Source organism: Artibeus jamaicensis, unplaced genomic scaffold (genome assembly GCF_021234435.1).
Source record: "Artibeus jamaicensis isolate MK-2021 breed Jamaican fruit bat unplaced genomic scaffold, CSHL_Jam_final contig_3109, whole genome shotgun sequence".
In the NCBI taxonomy this organism is placed as follows: Eukaryota; Metazoa; Chordata; class Mammalia; order Chiroptera; family Phyllostomidae; genus Artibeus; species Artibeus jamaicensis.
Window position 1 is genome coordinate 418,106 of NW_026521716.1, and position 20,414 is coordinate 438,519.

The following is a 20,414-nucleotide window of genomic DNA, read 5'->3' on the forward strand; positions in this document are numbered from 1 at the left end:
CAAGGGGAAAGGTGGTTGAACTAGTTACGCTCCATACTTGGGAGGTTTAGCATAGATTTTAAGAAGTTACTTTAAAGATATGCAGTAAACATTTTCTGCCTCAATCCAGGGTGAGGGAGTTTTAGCAAAAGCAAGTCTCACAGAGGCCTAGGGCACAGTGCAGGCCTGGTTCCCCACGGGAGAACCAATCCGTGGGTTTGGCTCCCATGTGCCACTCGTGCCTGTCAGTTTTCCGACAGGGCTGGGCTGCATTCTCCTTGCCATGTGGATCGGTTCCTTATATCGGTCTGGATATAAAGTTCTTCAACGAGGTCCCCAAATGGATAAATGTGTCTGCACACCCAAACTACGGATCTCTCTCGTACAGTGATGGGTATTGCTTTTCAGACGATCAGACACATGGTAAATGCAAAGGAAATCTTTGCAGCCGCCTGCGGTTTATGACGTTGGCGCCGGCACCCCCACTGACCTTTCAGAACCCTCCCGACAGACACCGCAGGGCCTGCGACACCCACCCCATCTCTTGTGATCATAGGGGACACCTGCAGCGGCTGCGGTCACGGGCTTCGATGCACCGGACAGCCCCACATTTGTAAGGCAAAAGCTAATGGGAAGACAAGGGTTGGGGCGGCTGGAGATAACGGATTTCAAACTCTGCAACAGGAAACGAGAAGGCGCCGTCTTTTCGATGGCTCTTGGGACATTTCCTATAATTACCATCTATTATGCTTCAGAGACAGTCTTAGAACATTCCAGAGAGAGGGAGAAATAGTCCAGACAACAATCTCTCATTATAAGAATCTGAAACAGCCCTGGCTGATGTAGCTCAGTGGATTGAGTGCTGGCCTGTGAACCGAAGGGTCGCCAGTTCAATTCCCAGTCAGGGCACATGCCTGGGTCAGGGGCCAGGTCCCCAGTGGGGGGTGCGTGAGAGACAAGCACACACTGATGTTTCTCTCCCCCTCTTTCTCTTTTTCTCCCTTACTCTCTAAAAATAAATAAATAAAACCTAAAAAAAATCTAAAACAATAAAAAATAAAAGCAGGAAATGTAGCATCCACCAATGCGAGCAACAAATGGTCGGAAGCTTTCAAGAGTTTAAGATGGAACTTTATTGGCCAAAGTTTTACCTGCGCAGGGGCGAACTCTCGGGGTGTCCGGAGACACGGTGCCAAGAGGCTGCAAATGAGAGTCTCGCCTGGTGCTTACAGCCTAGGGTTTTTATTGGGGTGAGCAAGCAAGCAAATACAGAAGCAGACGTAGCTGTTAGCAATTGGCTATCTCGAGAGAACACACATGGCTATGCTCTCTGCTTGCAACAATGGATACTTTTCTGCAAAGACAAGGTCATGCACAAGGTGGTTATCTTGTTCAGCACTCTTTGTACTTTCTATCTTCCTTGCTGAGTCAGTCTGCCTCGGGTTCCTCTTGGCTACTTTTATCTAATTCCGGGCCTAACAGAAACAAAAAGACATTAATGTCTATAATTATAAAGTTTTAATACAGGTATATTTATACATCTCTTAAAATAATTCATGTCTGAGAAAAAATCAAAACCAAAACTGCAGAACTTCTAGCAAAGTAAAATAAAGAATCACACCCTGACTGGTGTGGTTCAGTTGCTTGGGTGTCGACCCACAAAGTGGAAGGTTGTAGGTTCGATTCCCAGTCGGGGCACGTGCCTGGGGTGTGGGCTTGGCCCCTGGCTGGGGCGTGTACAAGAGGCAAGCGATCAGTGTTTTTCTCTCACCTTGGTGTTTTGCTCTCTCTCCCTCCCTTCCCCTCTCTCTAAAAGTAAGTTGAGAAATAAATAAAAATAGCAAAGAAGCGCCACACATCGGAAGCACCGGTCTGCTGGTTGTCGTTGCTCCTGTTACCTGACAGGACAGAGTCTGTCCCCCACTTATGCCCCCAAATCGTCTTGGCCATTCTTGGCCCTTTGTTTTTCTAGCCGTGTTTTTGTGTTAGTTTTCCCAGCTTCACGAAACGCCCTGATGGGGTTTGGATTGGAATCCGCAGTGAGTGTACAGATTACTTTGGAGAGACTCGACACCGCTGTGGTACTCAGGAACCCCGCCCGGTGACGCTCCCCGCCAGCAGCCGAGGTGCTGGCTGGAGATGGGGTGGCGGTGCGTGGACGAGGAAGAAAGCCATAAATACTGGCTGTGGCTTCCGACCCGCTGCAGCCAGAGTCCTCTCCGCCGGGGCTTGTGGCTTTGGGCTTCGCGTATGGGGAGGAAACCGTCTTTCTCAGGTTCGAAGTGGCCCCGGGAGGCGGGGCCTGTGACGGATGACAAACGACCTGACCTGTTTGTAATCATAATAAGCACTGAACAGGTTCTTCTCTTTCCTTTTTGCCGATTTTCTCTTTGCAGAAATGCCAAACCCCGAACTCTGGGGGAACGGAGAAGAGGAGTCTCCCACCCCCAGCCCAGGAGGTGTGAGCCTTCCGCGTCTGCCGTCCCTCATGGCCGTCGAGAGCTGCCATTAGGGGCAAGAACAGGCTGAAGTGTGGGTGGAGGTGGGAGAGGGTAGTAGGGGGATAAATGGTGACGGGGTAATGCGGCGCAGGTGCTCTCAGGGAGACCTGGCCAGGGCCGTCGTGGGGGTGCTTCCCCAAAGGCGCACCCCTGGTCTCGTGTGGGCCCCCCCAGCCATGACAGACTGACTTCACTTTCTCAAGTTTAAATTAGCAGGCGGAAGAAAGGGCGGTCTCCAGCAGAATACAACCTGCGTCCTCCCTGTCCTCAAACGCTTCAAAATCAGAGAAGAAAGGACTGTTCACAGTGGAATCTCAGACACACAGAAATGAAAAGGGGGCAGTTCTGTGCGGACTTCAAGTAAGCCTCCCTCTGAAGGGCAGTTTAGGGAGAAACCACAGCCTGGGGGAGAGGCAGGGACGCGGCAGGCTGAACACACAGGGCTTGGGGCCGGGCCACCGTCTGCGCCCAGCTCTGCAGAGCGGCGCCAGCAGCGCCGAGAGGCCAGGCCCCCACCAGCAGCATGAAGCCGCGGGCCAGAAATGCCCTCCCTGCCGTGGCACCGATGGCGCCAACCCAGAAAACCGGAGTGCAGACTTCGGGAGGAAAGGAAGGCCCGAGGGGATCAGCATACCCTTCTCTGGATTCATTTTCAGCAAGAGGACAGACATATTAAAGAGCATTTTCTGGAAAAAAAAAAAAGAAAAAGAAAAAAAAAAGAAATGTGATTTTGACTGTTAGAAACCTACGGAAAACCACTAAAGATAGAAATGAAATGGATCACTCCCAAACCAATTGTGGGGGAGAAGGCAACAGCACAAAGAAAACTCAACAAGTTCAAAAGAAGACCGGCTCGCACAGGAAGAAAGAAGCGAAGAGAAGGAGGGCTACAGGGTAATGTGCTGCGGCAGGCGGCAGTCCCCACGGCAACGCAGGAAATGACAAGGGCTCGCACTCTTTCCCGAAGACAGACGCTGGCTGGATTAAAGCAAAGCCCAATGAAATTTCGTTGGAGATTGTCTTTAATATGTATTCTTTTTAAAAAGATTTTATTCATTTCTATTTACAGGGGAAGGGAAGGAGAGAGGGAGAGAAATATCACTGTATGGTTGCCTCTGGTACGTCCCCCACTGGAACCTGGCCTGCAACCCAGGTATGTGCCCTGACTGGGAATCGAAACTTGATCCTTTGGTTTGCAGGCCTGCGCTCAATCCACTGAGCTACACCAGCCAGGGCTAAGATGTATTCTTAAAACAAGAGGAAGATTGAACATAAAAGACAGAAAAACTACCAGATACAAATAAAAAGAAAGCTTGTGTACTGACCGTGACATCAGAGAAACTGAACCTCAAGGCAAGATGGTTAAAAGAGCACAGAAATACTTCAAATGAGAAAAAAAACCCACCAGTGAAACATTCTTTAAAACATCCATGTTCACCTGGCTGGTGTAGTTCACTGGATTGAGCTCGGGCCTGCGAACCACACGATCGCAGTTTGATTCCCAGTCAGGGCACATGCCTGGATTGCAGGCCAGTTCCCAGCAGGGGATACATGAGAGGCAATCATACATTGATGTTTCTCTCCTTCTCTTTCTCCCTTCCTCTCTAAAAATAAATAAATAGAATCTTTAAAAAAACCCATCAGTGTTCAACGTTAGCTCGAGGAAATAAATAACCATAAAGGAAGTGGAAACAGGGATCAGATCGCCCCTGAGCAGAGGCCCCAGCTCCCGGTGGCCTTGCCCGAGTTCTAGCCGTGCACCGGAAAATGATCGTTTTTTCCCTACAGCAAACTGCTGTGATGTATGGAAAAGGTGGGAAGTGGCCCCCCTCATTCTAACCAAACTGGACGAGATCTCCTGGAGACAATAAAACCATAGGCTGCCCTCACTGTGAGCACTGATGTAAAATCAGTTCAGCAGTACAGTGAGTGACCAAAAGGTCTATTCCAGGAGCAACGAAAAAAGCGAACAGCAAGCATGCAGTACTTCCTTTGCTCCAGGCCATGTACCCCGGGCTGCTTAGAGACTCAAGTGTAGCAACGATGCCCCGAGGCGCAGAGCGGCCGAGGAACTTGCTTGCTGCCGCAGAGCTAGTAAGCGGAAGAGTTCAGTTCTTAGTCCCAACTGGCTTCAGTCTGTTCTAGCTGCCTAATCATTCTGCTGCCTCTTTAGGTCAACCACAGTGCAACAGAGCCTCAGAAAGTTCAATGTACCCAATAAGGAAGAAGAATAACAATGTGATCTTCTTAGATACACAAGCAGCATTCAGTGAAACTGAGCACTCCTTCATGGTAAAAGTATGACTTGGAAGAGTTTCCCCAGTAACCAAAAAGCCTCAGCCAAGCTTGTGTTGAGAGGTTGCAGGACAATAGCCACACATCTGTCTGGTTTTGAGATGAGGATTGAGCCAGAGTCCTTCAGGAGATTTCCCTTCATGCCTGATGGGAGGCGGGGCCCATTTTTGAAATGCCTCTGGGCAACCAGCCAAGCCGCACCCAGATCCGGTTGGCAATTCCAACACACCGCTCAGAACCCCTGCTACACACAGCGCGTGGGGGCAGAGGTTCGGACCCAGGACGCAGCAGGTGTCCTGGCGGACACCTCTGATTGAGCAGGGATGTTGGGTAAAAAAGACGGGGGTAGGACCAGTCTCCAGCGTCATCTACACAGGTGGTAATGTTACAGGAAAATGAAGCAACCAGACACTGAGGGATTCTGGAGTACGAGGTTTATTAATGTGCACGGGCCCAGAGGAGCCAAACCCCAAATTCTGAGCCCCGAACAAAGGGTTCTTGGGGTTTATATAGTCTACGGGGTCTTCCTGTCTACGTAGCAAAGCAGGATACAGAAGCGGAATGCGCAAGTTAGTTCTACTTGTAAGGCTCCCTATACCTACGTGGCAGAAGCAGAGTACAAAGGTTAAATGCGGAAATTAGTTCTAACTGCAGTGGTGCTAGTCCTAGCCCTTGTGAATATCTGCCGTTTGCTTTCCCCAATGGCCCTATGGCTCTTCCTAGGGTGCTTGGGGTTTGGGTAAACAAAGGTTCCTCAAAGCTTCCCATATCAGTAAGGTGTCACTGCTTGGGATTCCCCCTCCTTCCGCACCCACTTCAAGGGCGCTTTTCTCCAGGCACTCTCTTTGTTTTCACGGTCAGGGCCGCTAATTAGGGGGAGACAGACACCCATTCGTAGAAATTCCACTTCTGAGCAGCCAATGAAAAATGGCCCAAGGAAATCTGAAGGTAAACGAAATGAAAAGGAGAAACAAAGATTCTAGCAAGTGGAGTTGGGGGCTCTGATATTAAGGTTTTACACACTTCTGTGAGGTCACAGTCCACACAAGGGCGCACACTACTGCCACCGCTACTCAGCTATATCCTGAAGCTCTCAGCGCCATACGGGAAGAAAAAGAAACGAGACGCCCGATATTAGACAGGGAGATACTCTGCTCTCGTTACTTCTCAACAATGTGAGCGTCAGCATGGAAACGAAAAAGCTTCAGTGGACACACTTTTGTACCAGGCGAGACCAATTCAGTGGAGGCAAACTGATAGCTCTAGATCACAAAACATAGAAAGGCAAAACATCACATAAAGTTCCTATATTTTAAAATGTGCAGCTCTCTGGCTGGTATAGCTCAGTGGATTGAGCACAGGCTGTGAAACAAAGGATCAATTCCCAGTCAGGGCACATGCCTGGGTTGTGCGCCAGGTTCCCAGTAGGGGGCGCACGAGAGGCAACCACACATCGATGTTTTTCTCTCTCTCTCCTTCCCTTCCCCCTCCCTAAAAATAAAATTTTTTTAAATATGCAGATTTTCTTTGAGAAAGAAAACACCTTAAATGTTTAGTGAAGGACCTAAAAGAGCTGAAAAACTGAGTGGGGCCCCCTTCCTGCGTGGGGGGACTCAATCCCTTGTGGGGTGGATGGTCTCTAGGTTCATCGACAGGCCAGTGTGGACGGAGCTCAGCATCCCTGCAAGTTGGCTGTGGCAGGCACCGCCCATGCAGGGCCCGAACAGACGCCCCTTTGGGCCGTGTTACTTGCATTTCCCGTTTGAGGGAATGAAAGATTCGGGCCACGATACCACATAATTAGTGAGTGCTAGAAGCAGGACTTTGACTCCAGGCTCTTAACCTTGAAGCTCTGGTATTACCTGTAAGTAATCTATTTATATCACATGAACTAATCTCAAAAAACATGGCACTGGATTTAAAAAAAAGCAAAGTGAAGAGTTGTGTTAGAGCGAGATACCAGTACCACAAATAAAAAGCACCGAACATGCATAGTTTCCTAAGGGTAAGTAAGCATATGTACAAGAAAAGGTGTTTTTGAAAGAGAATTGGACAATGATCTCGAATTCAACAGCATCTGACCCTGGGGCAGAGGAACGTGTTTTTTTGGTTGAAGTCTAAATGTTTAAGGAACATTCCTGTGCTCCTGTGAAACGTTTTTGAAATCCTCTGGAAGACAGAGTGCAAACAAATCAGCAAAAATAATCACGGGGTGTAGGAGACCATTCTGCGTGGTGTGGACCCAGCTCCCAGTGGAAAGCGAGGTCTGATGCACAGGACCCACGTCCACAGATAGGTTCTCCAGCGGGGAATCAGGCCTGCATTGTACCTAGACAGCTGTGAGACTTGCTTTGGCCAAAACTCCCTCACCCTGAATTGGGGCAGTAAACATTTACTGTAAAGTAACTTCCTAAAATCCATGCTAAACCTTCCAAGGACGAGTATAACCGGTTCAACTACTTTTCCCTTTTCATTTGCAAAGATCCCTCTTCTGTGATGTGATTAGCAGCATCCGCTCTTTTGTTTTCTGCAAAAGGTAACCACCTAAAGCAAACCTGCGCATAGCAAAAGAGGACCGTCATGTACTGTGCCAAGAAACCCAATAAAGGCCTCCCACCCTACGAAGGCCGGTCACAGCTGGGGCTGCGGCTTTTTCTCCCCTTGAGAAAAGCCATGTCGTCCCTTTTCCTCTACAGGACCTGGCAGTCTGTGTGAATTTCTCGTGCCTCATCCACAATGGGGTGGACCCCACGAGCCGGGGTCCGCATCAACGGGAGGAAGCCAGGGTGGTGAAAACATGTCCCTGCTTCGTTTCGTCTTTTCTGTATTTCCTAAATGGTCCACAAAGGGAAAACTTCAATGTTTTTTATTTTCCAAATATAAAATTAGATTGTAATATTGAGTTAGCATGTGCCTCGAGAAGCTCCCGGCTAGGGGTCAGAAGAGAAATCGGGTGGGGCTGTAGCCGCACGGGGCCTGGGGCAGTAGTTGCTCTGGACTGTTGTGTGGAGGAAAGGTGGCTGGGGACGGCTCCTAAGGAAGAGGAGGAAGGGGTGAAGGTGGATCTCTGTGCCTGTGTACGCAGAGATTCCAAAGTGGAGCCAGGGAGGTGGGCACAGGACCTTGAATGCCAGGCCAAGGGGCTAGGGCTTTGTCCTGAGGACTCTGAGGAACCAGGAAGTGTCTCAGGGCAGAAATGAAATGGATCTGAGGTTTACAACAGTTTCAGGGTGCAAAGAAAGGATCGGAGAGATCAAGCTGGGAGGCTGGGTGATATCAATGAGGCTTTGCAAAGTTCCGGGGGAAATCTGAGGGGCCGGGGCCATGGCCATGGCGCAGAGCCTGAAGGCGCAAGAACAGGGAGTGCTCAGAAGACAGAGCCGGCAGGATGCAGTGGATCTGCGGACCTCCCCGATTCCGGCTTGGAGGCTGGTGGGGAAGGCAGATGGGGACAGTGGTGTAGGATGGGGCAGGTGCAGAGGGAGTGGTAAGAGCCAGGGCCTGCAGCACCTCGGAAAAGGGTTTCCTGGGAGGTGTCACTTGGTGGAGCCTGCTGAGCAGGTGCTCTAGGTGGGTGGGGATAGAGTGGGGGACGTAGGGTCAGGAGACCTCAAGCCAAGTTCTGGCAGCTGTGCTGTCCTGAATAGGCCACTCAACGTTGCTGATACTCTATCCTCTTTTGAAAACAGAGGCTCATCATTCCTACACCCAGGCTGCAGGAGGATTAAGGAGATAACACATGGCAAGTGCTTGGAACAGAGCCTGGCATTGGGCGAACAGATGCTGCCCCTCACTCTCCCTTTCCCATCACCCCATGTCCAGCCATCTCCCATCCCCAGGCTGCCTTCTCCCCATGGCCTTGTGTTCCCCTGACCCAGTTAGAGACGGATGATGGAGCCATCCTCTGGCTCCATCCGGACCCCCTTCTCCCTCCCCAGAGGGACGGTTTCACCCACTCAGGTCTGAGCCCCGGCTTAGCTGTGTAATCCCCAGATCTGTCTGGGCGAGCTCTCTCCCCAGCCAGAAGTGGGGGCTGCAGCTGGGAGCCAGGACTGCTGGTCTGAGGGCCTGGGACTGCCCTATCTATCTGGAAGAACTCAGACAAGGTACCAGTGTTTGGGTGCCTCTTTTGGAAATACCGCTGACATCTCACAATAACTGTCACATGTGTGCCAACTGTTTTGTGGTTTTGTGGTGTGGGGGGCATTCTGGGAAGGAAGAAAGGCCTGGGTTTGAGTCCGGCTCTAACACTGGGCAGCTCCCAGTGGGTGCCCACGGACAAGGCTGAAGCTGCCACAGGCCTCAATTCTTTTCATGTATAAAATGGAAATAACACCATCCAGGGCTGCTGTGGAGAGTATACGAAAAAATAAGAGCAAATTTTGTTCATAGCACGTTTCCCGAGAGATGAGAAAGGATGATCACAGGAGTGGAGAACAGAGAAGCTCGGAAGAGACCAGAAAGCACACACTTATGTCGGGACCAGGGCAGGTCTCAGAGCCAAAGGGTTTCAGGGGACTGAAGAACACAAGGGTTAATCGGGCTTCCAAGACTTCACCAAAAGGCACGGGACAGAGGACCCCCTCAGGTCAGGGGAGTACCACGTGGCAGCCACACAAAGGCCCTAAAGCCCCAAGAGGAAGGGGTCCTTGGGGGAGGGGTGTGACATTACCTGGGCCAGATGACTCTGCAGAGAAGAGCGAAGTCCTTAACCGCCAGGCCAGGGCCCCACTGGGAAAGGTAGCAGGAGCCGCTGCGGGATAGTGAGCAGGAGTCGCAAGTGCCCGACTTCCCGGACGCAGGCTGAAAAGGGGACGGTTGGTAGGACCTTAGCAGAGTCACCGCTGCTCATCTCCATCCTCACTCCACCAAGGACTCGAGACACACCTCTGGGAGCGCTTCCGCGGTCCACCCCTGCCCACCTCTGGAGCTGCCCCGGCTCTCTGCTGCTAAGGAGCACATCCTTTCCTGAGCACAGGGGGGCGGGGAGGGGAGAATCACGGTCTAGGAGGGCTTGGACTGGGACAGAACAACGACAATGTAGTCACGAGGTGGGCTGTAGCCGGCCAGATTTCTCCTCCTCCCCACGTCCACTTGTGCATACAGCCGTGCACACTAAATCTTGAACCTGTAGAAAGTGGCAAACACCAGAACCCGGCAGGAGGCGACACGCGAGGTTTGTTACTTGAGGTTTGAAAGTCTGGGTCTGGAAGCGAACTCGAGGAAGCCAAGCGGACGAATAAGGGAGTGGGCAAGTGACCGCCCCAAAAAGTAAGCGCTCGCTAGCCGGGTGGCGAGAGGAAGGCGGGTCTCAGGCCGATTGGGACTACATCTCCCAGCATCCCCAACGCCAGAGAGACCACTTCCGGTTTCTTCGCCCAACCCTGAGGAGGCGGGGCTGAGGGCTGGGTCGGAGAGATGCACAGATGCTTGGGCGCGCCGCCGACGCTGGGGCGCGTGACGTGCTTCCTGTGCGCCGCCTAGCGTCCTAGTCGCGCCGGTCCCTCGGACTCCAGAACCGTGAAGGTGACAGCGGGAGGTGACTGGGCTGGCCCCCGCGATGCTGGCGGCACGGCGGCTGCTGGGCGGGTCGCTCCCCGCGCGGGTGTCCGTGCGTTTCAGCGGCGACACGGTGAGGCCCGGGCTGGCTTCGGCTGGGGATGCTCGCGGGCGGGTCTCGCTGCCGCTTCTGCGCGCGCTGTCCCTTGGGGCTGTAGTGCCTCCTGGAGAATCCTCCTCGTCTCCCCATCCCGGCAGGAAGGTTGCCCCTCTGGCATGGGTGTAGAAGGGGAATGGGTCCCAACAGAAGGCTGACTGCCCTCACTGGCTACCAGAGGGAAGTTCAGCAGGTGGCGAAGCTGCCGCGTCTCATTCCTTCCTTGCCACAACCTTGTAGGGAGTGTATGTGTCATTGCTCCATTTTGCAGATGCAGAAAACAGTTTTGGGGCGGGATGTGCACCGCCCGATTCCCCGTTCAGCGCTCTGCCTCTGTAGTGGTTTTTAGTGAGTGTGGAAGCCAGTTGCCCTTAGCCCTCAGCTGGGGTGCTCACGTCTGGGTTACATACAATTCCAGACCCCACCTCTCCTCATCAGTCTTATCCAAGTGGATCTCCCTCCATCACCCAGCCCTAGTGAGGCGTTTCTTTTCCATCAGTAAACGCATTTTGCCTCCAGCAGAGTTAGCAATATAACTAAGTTTGGGCCCGGTAGGCCAGCCAGACAAGGAAATGGACACACCGGCACACTGGCCTCAGTGAGGTAGTGTGGTGCTGTGGTCCAGGTGTGGGCTTTGGCGACAGATAGACCTGAGTTCAAACTCCATTTGCTGCTTTCGGCTCTATGCCCTTACATAAGTTCATTTTGCTCTGATCCTGGAAAACCATTCCCATCCCAGGGTTTTGAGAATGAATTGGGGTTTTGGATGTAAAATGCATAGCCTACTGCCTGCTGAACAGGAAGTGCTTACTAAGTGGTGGTGGTAGCTATGAAGTTGCGAAGGGTTCTAAGGCTTAGGCCCTACCCTCTCCCCAGTCCCGCCCCCTCTGATAAGCAGGACCCAAGAATCTGTAGCTTCCGTCCTGGCCCCTTATGACCCCAGAGCTCTGCTGGACCTTCCGACCCTCTTTGTCCCCAGGCAGCTCCCAAGAAAACCTCATTTGGCTCGCTGAAGGATGAAGACCGGATCTTCACCAACCTGTATGGCCGCCATGACTGGAGGTGAGATGATACCCTTAGCCTGGTGGGTTGCAGGGCGGGGCCTCCCCTTCACTGCCGTCCCTGCTCTGTCCAGGCTGAAAGGTGCCCAGAGTCGAGGTGACTGGTACAAGACAAAGGAGATCCTGCTGAAGGGGCCTGACTGGATCCTGGGTGAGGTCAAGACGTCAGGCTTGAGGGGCCGTGGAGGTGCTGGCTTCCCCACCGGCCTCAAGTGGAGCTTCATGAATAAGCCCTCAGACGGCAGGTGCGTTTAGGGGGCCAGGTTTGGGGTTGCAGGCAAAGCCTTGCGGGGGGCTGTGGCTTACCCAGGGCTTTGGGTAGTTTCCTGGAGAGAATAAAGTGGGAAAATGTTACCAGAGCTTAAGCAGGTGGGACTCCATTTTCTCTTGTGCTCCTCAGAGGCGACTGGAGGAGCAGGAGGGTCAGCACAGGCTTCTGACCCAGGCAGACCTAACCGATCGGTAACTAGCTCTGCCTCCTAGTCACTTGGCTTTGGGCAGTCTCTTGGCCTTTTTGAACCTCAGCATTCTTCTCTGTAAATGGATGTTCTACTGTATAGGGATTGAAGAGATACCATTTGTATACTTTTTGGCCTGCTTATTAGTTTACACATAAAAAGCAAATGATAACTGTCTGGAAGGCCCTCTGTGACCAAGAACAGAATTTGGGCTCTTGGGAAAGCACAAGGAGAGACATTTGGGCTGAGCGGGACAAAGACCTTTCCTGTGGCTCTAGCCACCAAGGGCAGAATAGGTAGTGAGCTCCCTGTCACTGGTGGTGAGCAGGCAGAGCCCCCGGGGACATGGTGGGCGGGCAGGGAGGGAAGGCTGTCTGAGGGGACATCACTGAGGCTTCCCTGGGTAGTGTGGGGGTAGGAGACCGTCCCCAGGGTCCCTGTAGCCTGACCGACCTGTTGGCCCCCACAGGCCCAAGTATCTGGTGGTGAATGCCGATGAGGGGGAGCCGGGCACCTGCAAGGACCGGGAGATCATGCGCCACGACCCCCACAAGCTCGTGGAAGGCTGCCTCGTGGGGGGCCGGGCCATGGGCGCCCGTGCAGCCTACATCTACATCCGTGGGGAGTTCTACAACGAGGCCTCCAATCTGCAGGTGGGCCGGGGGACGGCGTCCGCGAAGAGGACATGATCAGTGCATCCTCACACACCTGCTTACCTGGCATAGCTGCTCTTAGAGTTTAGCGCCTGATCTGTGTGGGACAAACTGGGAGACTAGCAGTCACCCCTGCATACGTTATGAATGGGACCTGGCCCCCATAGCCTCCTCCTCTGGGCCCTTCCAGGATGCTCCAGAGCCTCCATTTGGGAGGCCTTCTGGGCTCCATGAGTCCCAGGGTGCGGGTGGGCTGGGGAAACTCATACGAGGCCATGTTTCCTGCAGAAGGGTCACGGGGTCATTTCAGTCATTCTTAGCTTAGTGATGCCTGTTGTGACCGGTCCAGGGCCAAGTCACACCTTTCTGTTCAGCTCCTACACAATGACGAGGGACACAGGAATGGCACTGTGAATGGTGCCTGGTACACACTAGCATCGTGTACGAGAATTATTATTATTACATATTTTTAAATAAACCTCCAGGGCCTTCTCCTCTGTTGCAGAGGTGGTACTTATTATGAAGATGGGAAACTGCACACACAAAATAGAAAAACCTCCCACAGATCCACTACCTAGAGATACTGTGTGCTAAATTTTCATTATCCTAAAATCTGTCTTTAAAAATAGATATAGTTGGAGAATCTGTAAGTGTCACCGTTACATTAGCATGCGCTCACAGTAGATGTCCTCACCTCTCCCAGAGCATCCTCCACTCATGTCCAGAGGGGGCTTTTGCCCTGGATTTGGTGAAGGGCTCCCAGGGCTTACGCCCCCTACTCCCACCCCATTCACGCACAGCATTGCCAGGCTCTTAGGGACACTGCCCTCACACCTGTCCCACAGGTGGCCATCCGAGAGGCCTACGAGGCTGGTCTGATCGGCAAGAACGCTTGCGGCTCTGGCTACGATTTCGACGTGTTCGTGGTGCGCGGGGCAGGGGCCTACATCTGCGGGGAGGAGACGGCGCTCATCGAGTCCATCGAGGGCAAGCAGGGCAAGCCCCGCCTGAAGCCACCCTTCCCCGCAGACGTGGGTAAGCCCCTGGGCCTCGTCCTGTGTCCTGTGCAGTCTGGACCCTGGCTTTAAGTCCCTGCTAGTCTTTCTTAGGGAATTTCGGAGCTCCCTCTGCCCTGAGGGGGGGGCCAGACCCAGAGAGTAGGGCGGTAACAATATGGAGGCCCCGCCCGTGCCGCCTGCCTCATCTTGCTTCAGCCCCCATGTGAGAGGCCCAAATCCCCTCCAACCTGCTGGGAGCAGAGAGCCGGTGGTGCAGGAGCTGGTGGAGCTGGGCTCCAGTGGGAATGACAAGGGTGGAGGGGTAGGGGGCGCTCTGCCACGGGAGCAGGACCCTGGGACAGACCCGCTGCCGGGAAACCTGTCCCGATTTGCCCTCACTCCTGGCAGCCACCGGTCTCTTGTCCCATTTCCCCACAGGAGTGTTTGGCTGCCCCACAACTGTGGCCAATGTGGAGACAGTGGCTGTGTCGCCCACCATCTGCCGCCGTGGGGGTGCCTGGTTTGCCAGCTTTGGCCGTGAGCGCAACTCAGGCACCAAACTGTTCAACATCTCTGGCCACGTCAACCACCCATGCACTGTGGAGGAGGAGATGTCTGTGCCGCTGAAGGAGCTGATCGAAAAGCACGCCGGTGAGGCCTGGGGCCACCGGGGAGCGCGGGGGGCGGGGCATCCATGAAGAGAGCCGGGGCTGGAGGGTGTCAGGCTGGGGAGAGCGGGGAGGGGTGGACAGGTCCTGGGCTTAGGACTAGGCAGCTGTGCTGGCCCGGGACCTGACCATCGATTTTTTGGGGACCTGACTGTGACCCTAGGGGGTGTCACTGGTGGCTGGGACAACCTCCTTGCTGTCATCCCTGGTGGCTCATCCACTCCACTGATCCCCAAGTCCGTGTGTGAAACGGTGTTGATGGACTTCGACGCACTGGTGCAGGCGCAGACGGGCCTGGGCACGGCCGCGGTGATCGTCATGGACCGCTCGGTAAGGACGGCCGTGGCCCCCACCCGGCCCCCACCCGTGCCAGCCTGCTTAGCACCCCTCCTGGGCTTCTCTGAGAATTCTTGCCAGCTCCTGGGTCCCAGACCCCACAGCCTGAGCTGCAGGTGGGAGAGGAGGGGAGCAGGACTGCTCGGGGGCAGGAGGCCCCAGGGGGACGGGGGAGCGGCCAGAACGTTTTTGGAACGGGAAAGGGCTGCTTCTAGGGGCTAAGGCTCAGGCTTTGGATGCCCACTCACTGTCCCTTGTCGCTCCAGACAGACATTGTGAAAGCCATCGCCCGCCTCATTGAGTTCTACAAGCACGAGAGCTGTGGCCAGTGCACCCCCTGCCGCGAGGGTGAGCACCCGGGGGGGCAGGGGCTTTCTCGGTGGCTCACCCTGCACCTGGGTGGGCTCTGGGCCCTGAATAAACAGGTGCTGCCTCCCAGCCTGCCGGCTTCTCTGAGTCCCTCGCTGCTGTGGCCGCAGGTGTGGACTGGATGAACAAGGTGATGGCCCGCTTTGTGCGGGGGGACGCCCGGCCAGCCGAGATCGACTCCCTGTGGGAGATCAGCAAGCAGATAGAGGGCCACACCATCTGTGCCCTGGGCGACGGGGCGGCCTGGCCCGTGCAGGTACTCACTGCCCCACTGTGGCTCCGGGGATGGGTTGCTGAAAACCCAGGGTGGCGGAGGATTTATAGACCTCAGTTCACACAGTGCCCTCACCCCCTTCCAGGGTCTAATCCGCCACTTCCGGCCGGAGCTCGAGGACCGGATGCAGCGGTTTGCCCAGCAGCACCAAGCCAGGCAAGCCGCCTCCTGAGCCTGCTGCCCTGGGCTGGCCTCCGTCCAGAAGATGGATGGACAATAAAGCGGGTGCTGCCCACTGTCGTTACGGCTTCTCTGTGGCCTCGCTTTTCCCCCTGCCACCCGAGGCCCGTTACTCATGGAGCCTTGTTTCCCAGGTCAGGGAGGCTAGGGGAGGACAGGTCAGCTCAGGGCCATGTCGTGAACCCAGACCCCGGCCTCCTGTGGGCAATGACTCTGTCTGAAACCACCCTGAACGCCCAGCCCTCCCCACACCTCAGGAAGCAGGGGGGCGGGGGAGGGTGTTCTGGGGGTGGGGGTGAGGACAGCAGGGCTGGTCTGCCCTGTGAGGCGACAGGCAGGGGAAGAACGCGCGTTGCCTAGTCTGGTTCGGAGCAGAGGTTTATTCTTGCTTCCTTGTTTGGTGGGGGACAGATTTGAAAGGCGGAAGACGGGAAACAATTTAACTAGGTGCTGGGCATGGTGAGTGAGGCATCCCCAGGTCCTCCCAACTCGGGGGAGACATCGGTCAGTTTGGGGGAGAAGCGGTGAGCAGGGCCAGGTGCCCCCGCTAGTCGCTGAGCTGGAGGGGCGCCCCGTCCAGCGGGTGCCACAGCTCCAGCCGGCGGTCGCTGCGGCCCAGACACTCCCTCCAGTGCCGCTGGCACTCCCCGCTGGCCTGGCCACTCAGCTGCACCCCACCTGGGTTGGCAGCAGGGGTCAGCAGCTGTGTGGGCACCCACTGGGTGGCCACCCAGCGTCCCTGCTGTCCCACTCACCGATGAAATCGTCAGCTGTGCCCAGGTCGTAGTCCCACACGGACACCAGCAGTGTCTTCTGGGCCAGCTCCTGCCTCGGGCCTTCGTAGAGGAACTCCTGCAGGGACGCAGGGATGGGGAGGAAGGCAGGGCTCGGGCCCTTCACAGCTTCACAAACCCGTTGGAGCTGGGGAGGGACTTGGGTCAGCTGGGACCTGTGTTTTCTGGCCCAAGCAGGTGCTGCCGCCCGCCCCACTGCCCAGAGCAGCCGGAACTGCCTGGGCCCAGCCCTGGCCTACCTCGTTGAACTCGGGGTTCAGGGTCTTCTTCCGAACGCTGGTCTTGTATTTAGATTTCTTTCCCACATTAGGGTGCAGAAAACTGATTGGGGATGATGGGGTCGGGTTAGGTGCGGCTCTGGAGAGGTGAGGTGAGCCCCAGAGGGGCTCTGAGGAACCCGCGCGCCCACCCTGTCTCACACTCACAGGCGGACGAAGGGGTCCGAGTAGCCATTGGCGTCCATGGGGGCGAGGTGGGCGCAGCGCAGCACCCCCACCAGCAGGCCGCCCCTCTGCGAGCTGTAGCACAGCGACAGCAGGATGCGCCCGCGTTCCTCCCCAGCCGCAGCCTCCGCCGCCTCCTGCAGGGTGGCCGGGGTCAGCCCCGTGGGGCCCAAAGCCCACCCACCCTCCAGCATCAGCCAGGATGTTAGAACTCAGACCGGCTGCAGAGGAATCGGGGACCAGTGATCTAAACCCATGATCGGTCTCCAGAAACAGTCACTGACGGGCGGCCTGAGAGGGGAGGGGCTTGCTCAGGCCACGTGACTGGTCAGTTCCATGCTCGTTCATCGTGGGACGCGCCAGGGGCTTCCCAGGTGGCCTCCCCCTAAGTGTTCACTGCTACCCTCCGGCAGGTTGGGCCCCGTGTCACGGAAGCCGCCCTGAGAGGACATACAGGCCTTTTCTGCTACAAACCACCCCCCCTCGCCCTGACGGCTGTGGTTCGCTGGGTCCAACGTGCTCCTGCCAACCCTGAGGTTGCCAGTTCGGTTCCCGGTCAGGCCCCCAGTAGGGGGCGTGTGAGAAGGAACCACACACACATTGATGTTTCCCTCCCCCTCTCTCTAAAAATAAACCTTAAATAAGTAAGTAGATAAAAACCCCACCCTCTTCACCTCTGGCCATGCCGGGGACCTGACGATGAGTGTCTTTTGCCTCCCTTGGCCCCGTCGCATCCAGAGGCACTCAGGGAGGCTGGGAGGGAGAACGGGTTTCCCCCACGCTTAACGGAGGGCAGAGAGCCCAACCACCTCGCTAACACCCAGTTCTCAGCATGGGGGTGTCCCGTGAGCACCCGCCGTGCACCGAGGCACGGCACTGTGTGGGGTCTGGGACTGGTTGCCGGTGCCGCTGGGTGCCCGCCCCCCACCGTGGGACTTGCCTGGCCTGGCAGAGTCGGCAGCTGGAGTAACTTGGGGCTCCACTAGGTGGCAGGTCCGCAGCACCTGGCCCTTCGATCTGAGGGGGACCCGACTGTCCTGCCTCAACCTTGCAGTATCCCAGCCCCTCCCAGGCCAAAGAGGCCCTGGGCTTTCTGGCCTCTGGTGGGCCCTGCACTCACCGTCACTGCCTCCCGACAAGGGCCCACGGGCCTCAGCAGAGGCACCCACACTGTCCCAGGGGTCAACCTGGCAGTCAGCGAACCCCACCCTGTCCGTTTGCTCCTGCCTTCCCAGCTCCTCCGGCCACAGACAAATCCCACCCATTTCAGCCGCTGTGCCCTGAGGGCTTTGCTGTCCCCCCCACCCCACCCCCGCCCTCCTCTGGCCCAGCTGCTCCCCGGGGCTCCCAGCATCCCCAGAGCACATGAGGGAGATGGCCCAGGTCCCTCCAAGCCCACCTCGGCCCCTGCCTGACCCACTCCAGCCTGGGTACCCCAGGCCTGTCCCCGCCACGTCCCTGCTCTGTCCCACTGTCCTGCGTACCTCATACAGAGACATGCCACGGGATGTGTCCAGGCTCTTGGGCCTCTTGTTCTGAAAGAGCAGGGAGCCTGGTCACCATGGCTGGACATTGCCCCAGTCCCCTCCCGGACCCTCCCCTCTCCAGCTCTGCCGTCACAAGGTTGCTGGCCCCTGGAGCCCCACTCGGGTGCCAGCCCACTCACCAGCCTCCGCTTCTCCAGACACACGTCGAAGCTCCTGGCTCGGTTGGGCAGCAGCCGCCTCAGAGGCACCCGCAGCTCCCCCAGGGGAGGCCCTCGCCGCCGGCGCCGCAACCTCGGGTCCTCGCACACACACAGCCTGGGGGTCCCCCGAGTCAGACCTGGACGGGCAAGCCCCCATCCACCCCACTCCCTCATGGCCCAGGCCCGATCCGTACCTCAGGGTCTTGCGCTCCGCATCCCGGCGGGTGAAGCCGTGATAAGTGAGTGTCTCTTCCCAGACAGGTCCCCTTGTGCCCCGAACAGTACGTGTCCGAAGCTGGCTTGCCTGAGGGCCAGGCAGGGTAGGTCGGGGTGTCCTCAGGCTCCAGGGCCCTGCCCCCCCCCACCTCCCCGATAGACTCCTCAGCTGTACATCCAGCAATGAGGAGCTCTGGCGTGAAGCCCAGGCCTCGAGGGGAAGAATCAGGGTGGACAGAGGGGGGCAGCATGGGTCTGGGGCTTGCCCTCACCTTGTCGGCCCCTGGCAGCAGATTGGCTTTGACGTAGGTGTCCACGGAGCCGGAGGCTGGTGGCCTGAGGCCCTGGGCAGAGACAATGGATGTGGGCCAGGCCTGTGGCCCAGGCCCAGGGACCCCAGCCCCACCCTTACCTTGGCACGGTGAGCCGTGCAGTGCAGGGCACTGTTGTCCGCGTCAAAGAGAAGTGTGAACTCCAGGGTGCCCAGGGCAGCTGCGGGCCGGCGGCACGCAAGGTCAGTTCCTACCTGGACGCCCGCTCCTTGGCCCCATGCCTCCTGCCCTGCCCCTCACAGGTCAGATGGCTGGGATGCCTCGGGTCCCACCCTGGGTGGGCTGGGCCCAGGCTGCCCCTCACCCCCTGCCCCACTCACTGCTGTCGTCTGAGTCTCCCTCTGGCTCCGGGTTGGGCTGCAGCTGGGGTGCAGAGCGGATGGCAGGGGCCACCGCAGGGTGCGGGTCTGGGGTGCACAGGGCGGGCTCGGCGAAGGGGTAGAAGTGTGGGAAGTAGTCCGAGATGAGGCGGATGGGCCGGATGGGCCCCGGGTTCACGTCGATGGCCATGTGCTCCTGCATGCTCACCCGCTGTGGCCGCCTCCTGCTCACTGCTGCAGTGCCCGCCATGGGGGCTCAGACATGGGGTGGGGGCTCAGACGAGCCCCCTTGGACTGGATAGGAGGGGCCCACTCCGGGCCAACCAGACACGGTAAAGAGGCATCACTGAAGGTGCTGAGGGGGGTCCTGGGTGGCAGCCGGGAGCTGGGGACAGAGGGCAGAGTTGGGCAGGTGGAAGCGGGGGGCTCCAGCCTGGTGGGGGACCCTGTGTGCTGGGGTACTCACCTCTCTGAGGGCTCCTCCACCTAGCCGGTTCACTGCCCGTGCTGGGCGTGCGCCTGACCAAGCTAACTCATCTCTGTGACCCAGGGCCCCCCATGGAGGGGGGGCAGGGGCGGAGCTAAGCACCACCTTCAGGGCCCAGGAGAGGGCACCTCCCTGCTCTCAACACCAAGGGTCCCTTGCTCAGTGTGGGAGCGGGCGCCTCAGCCTCCCTCCACCCCCCATTCTCCTGCTGCCGGTTATTTTTACCACGGTCATGGGACCTGTTCCGAGGTGAGGAGGCTGGATGCCCAGAGGTGACACAAGGGGTGTGAGGGGCCAGGGGAGGGGCGTGTGGGGACGAAGAGGCAGCTGAGAGGGGAGGTGTGTGGAGGGGGAGGGTGGGGAGCACTTTGGGAGGCGTGGAGGGGGGCTGCCAGGGAAGGAGGGGGCTGCCTCGGGAAGAGGGCGTCTGCAGCCTGGTCCCCTTGCAGTTCAAGCTTTTTTTTTTCTTTTATCTTTTTTAAAATTTTTATTTTGTTGATTATGCCATTACAGTTGTTCTATTCCCCCCCTTCATTCCCCTCCACCCTGCACACCCCTCCCCCACCATTCCCCCCCTTTAGTTCATGAACACATGTCTCAAGTTCTTTAGATTCTATATTTCCCCTACTATTCTTGCCCTCCCCCCTATCTATTTTCTACCTACCGTCTATGCTACTTATTTTCTGTACCTTCTCCCCCCTTCTCCT

The 20,414-nt window shown here is 56.6% G+C and overlaps 2 protein-coding genes and 1 long non-coding RNA gene across 4 annotated transcripts; 1 reads left to right on the plus strand and 2 right to left on the minus strand.

Annotated features, from left to right (window-relative positions):
- Positions 1 to 1,115: 1,115 nt before the first annotated feature.
- LOC128627029 (uncharacterized) lies at positions 1,116 to 10,156 on the minus strand. Its single transcript, XR_008391114.1, has 3 exons — positions 9,448 to 10,156; positions 3,115 to 3,166; positions 1,116 to 1,454 (listed from the first exon to the last, which is right to left on the minus strand). It is a non-coding gene; the product is annotated as an uncharacterized LOC128627029 (long non-coding RNA).
- Positions 10,157 to 10,245: 89 nt separating this feature from the next.
- On the plus strand, positions 10,246 to 15,488 carry NDUFV1 (NADH:ubiquinone oxidoreductase core subunit V1). Its single transcript, XM_037135339.2, has 10 exons — positions 10,246 to 10,407; positions 11,411 to 11,493; positions 11,567 to 11,737; positions 12,420 to 12,603; positions 13,449 to 13,638; positions 14,040 to 14,252; positions 14,433 to 14,599; positions 14,872 to 14,953; positions 15,085 to 15,230; positions 15,334 to 15,488. The coding sequence occupies exons 1-10, from the start codon at positions 10,336 to 10,338 to the stop codon at positions 15,418 to 15,420; spliced, it is 1,395 nt and encodes a 464-aa protein (XP_036991234.1). The 5' UTR covers positions 10,246 to 10,335; the 3' UTR covers positions 15,421 to 15,488.
- Positions 15,489 to 15,788: 300 nt separating this feature from the next.
- Positions 15,789 to 19,908, minus strand: LOC119041817 (double C2-like domain-containing protein gamma). Of its 2 annotated transcripts, none has more exons than XM_053662927.1 (11): positions 19,687 to 19,908; positions 19,221 to 19,605; positions 18,981 to 19,060; positions 18,841 to 18,912; positions 18,547 to 18,656; positions 18,332 to 18,467; positions 18,150 to 18,200; positions 16,648 to 16,802; positions 16,462 to 16,543; positions 16,184 to 16,280; positions 15,789 to 16,106 (listed from the first exon to the last, which is right to left on the minus strand). In XM_053662927.1, exons 2-11 carry the CDS (start codon positions 19,468 to 19,470, stop codon positions 15,976 to 15,978), a joined length of 1,164 nt encoding a protein of 387 aa, XP_053518902.1. In that variant the 5' UTR covers positions 19,471 to 19,605; positions 19,687 to 19,908; the 3' UTR covers positions 15,789 to 15,975. The 2 variants fall into 2 exon arrangements, with proteins under 2 accessions (XP_053518902.1, XP_053518903.1); XM_053662928.1 differs by having other exon boundaries at positions 18,547 to 18,568; positions 18,840 to 18,912.
- Between the last annotated feature and the right edge of the window lie 506 nt (positions 19,909 to 20,414).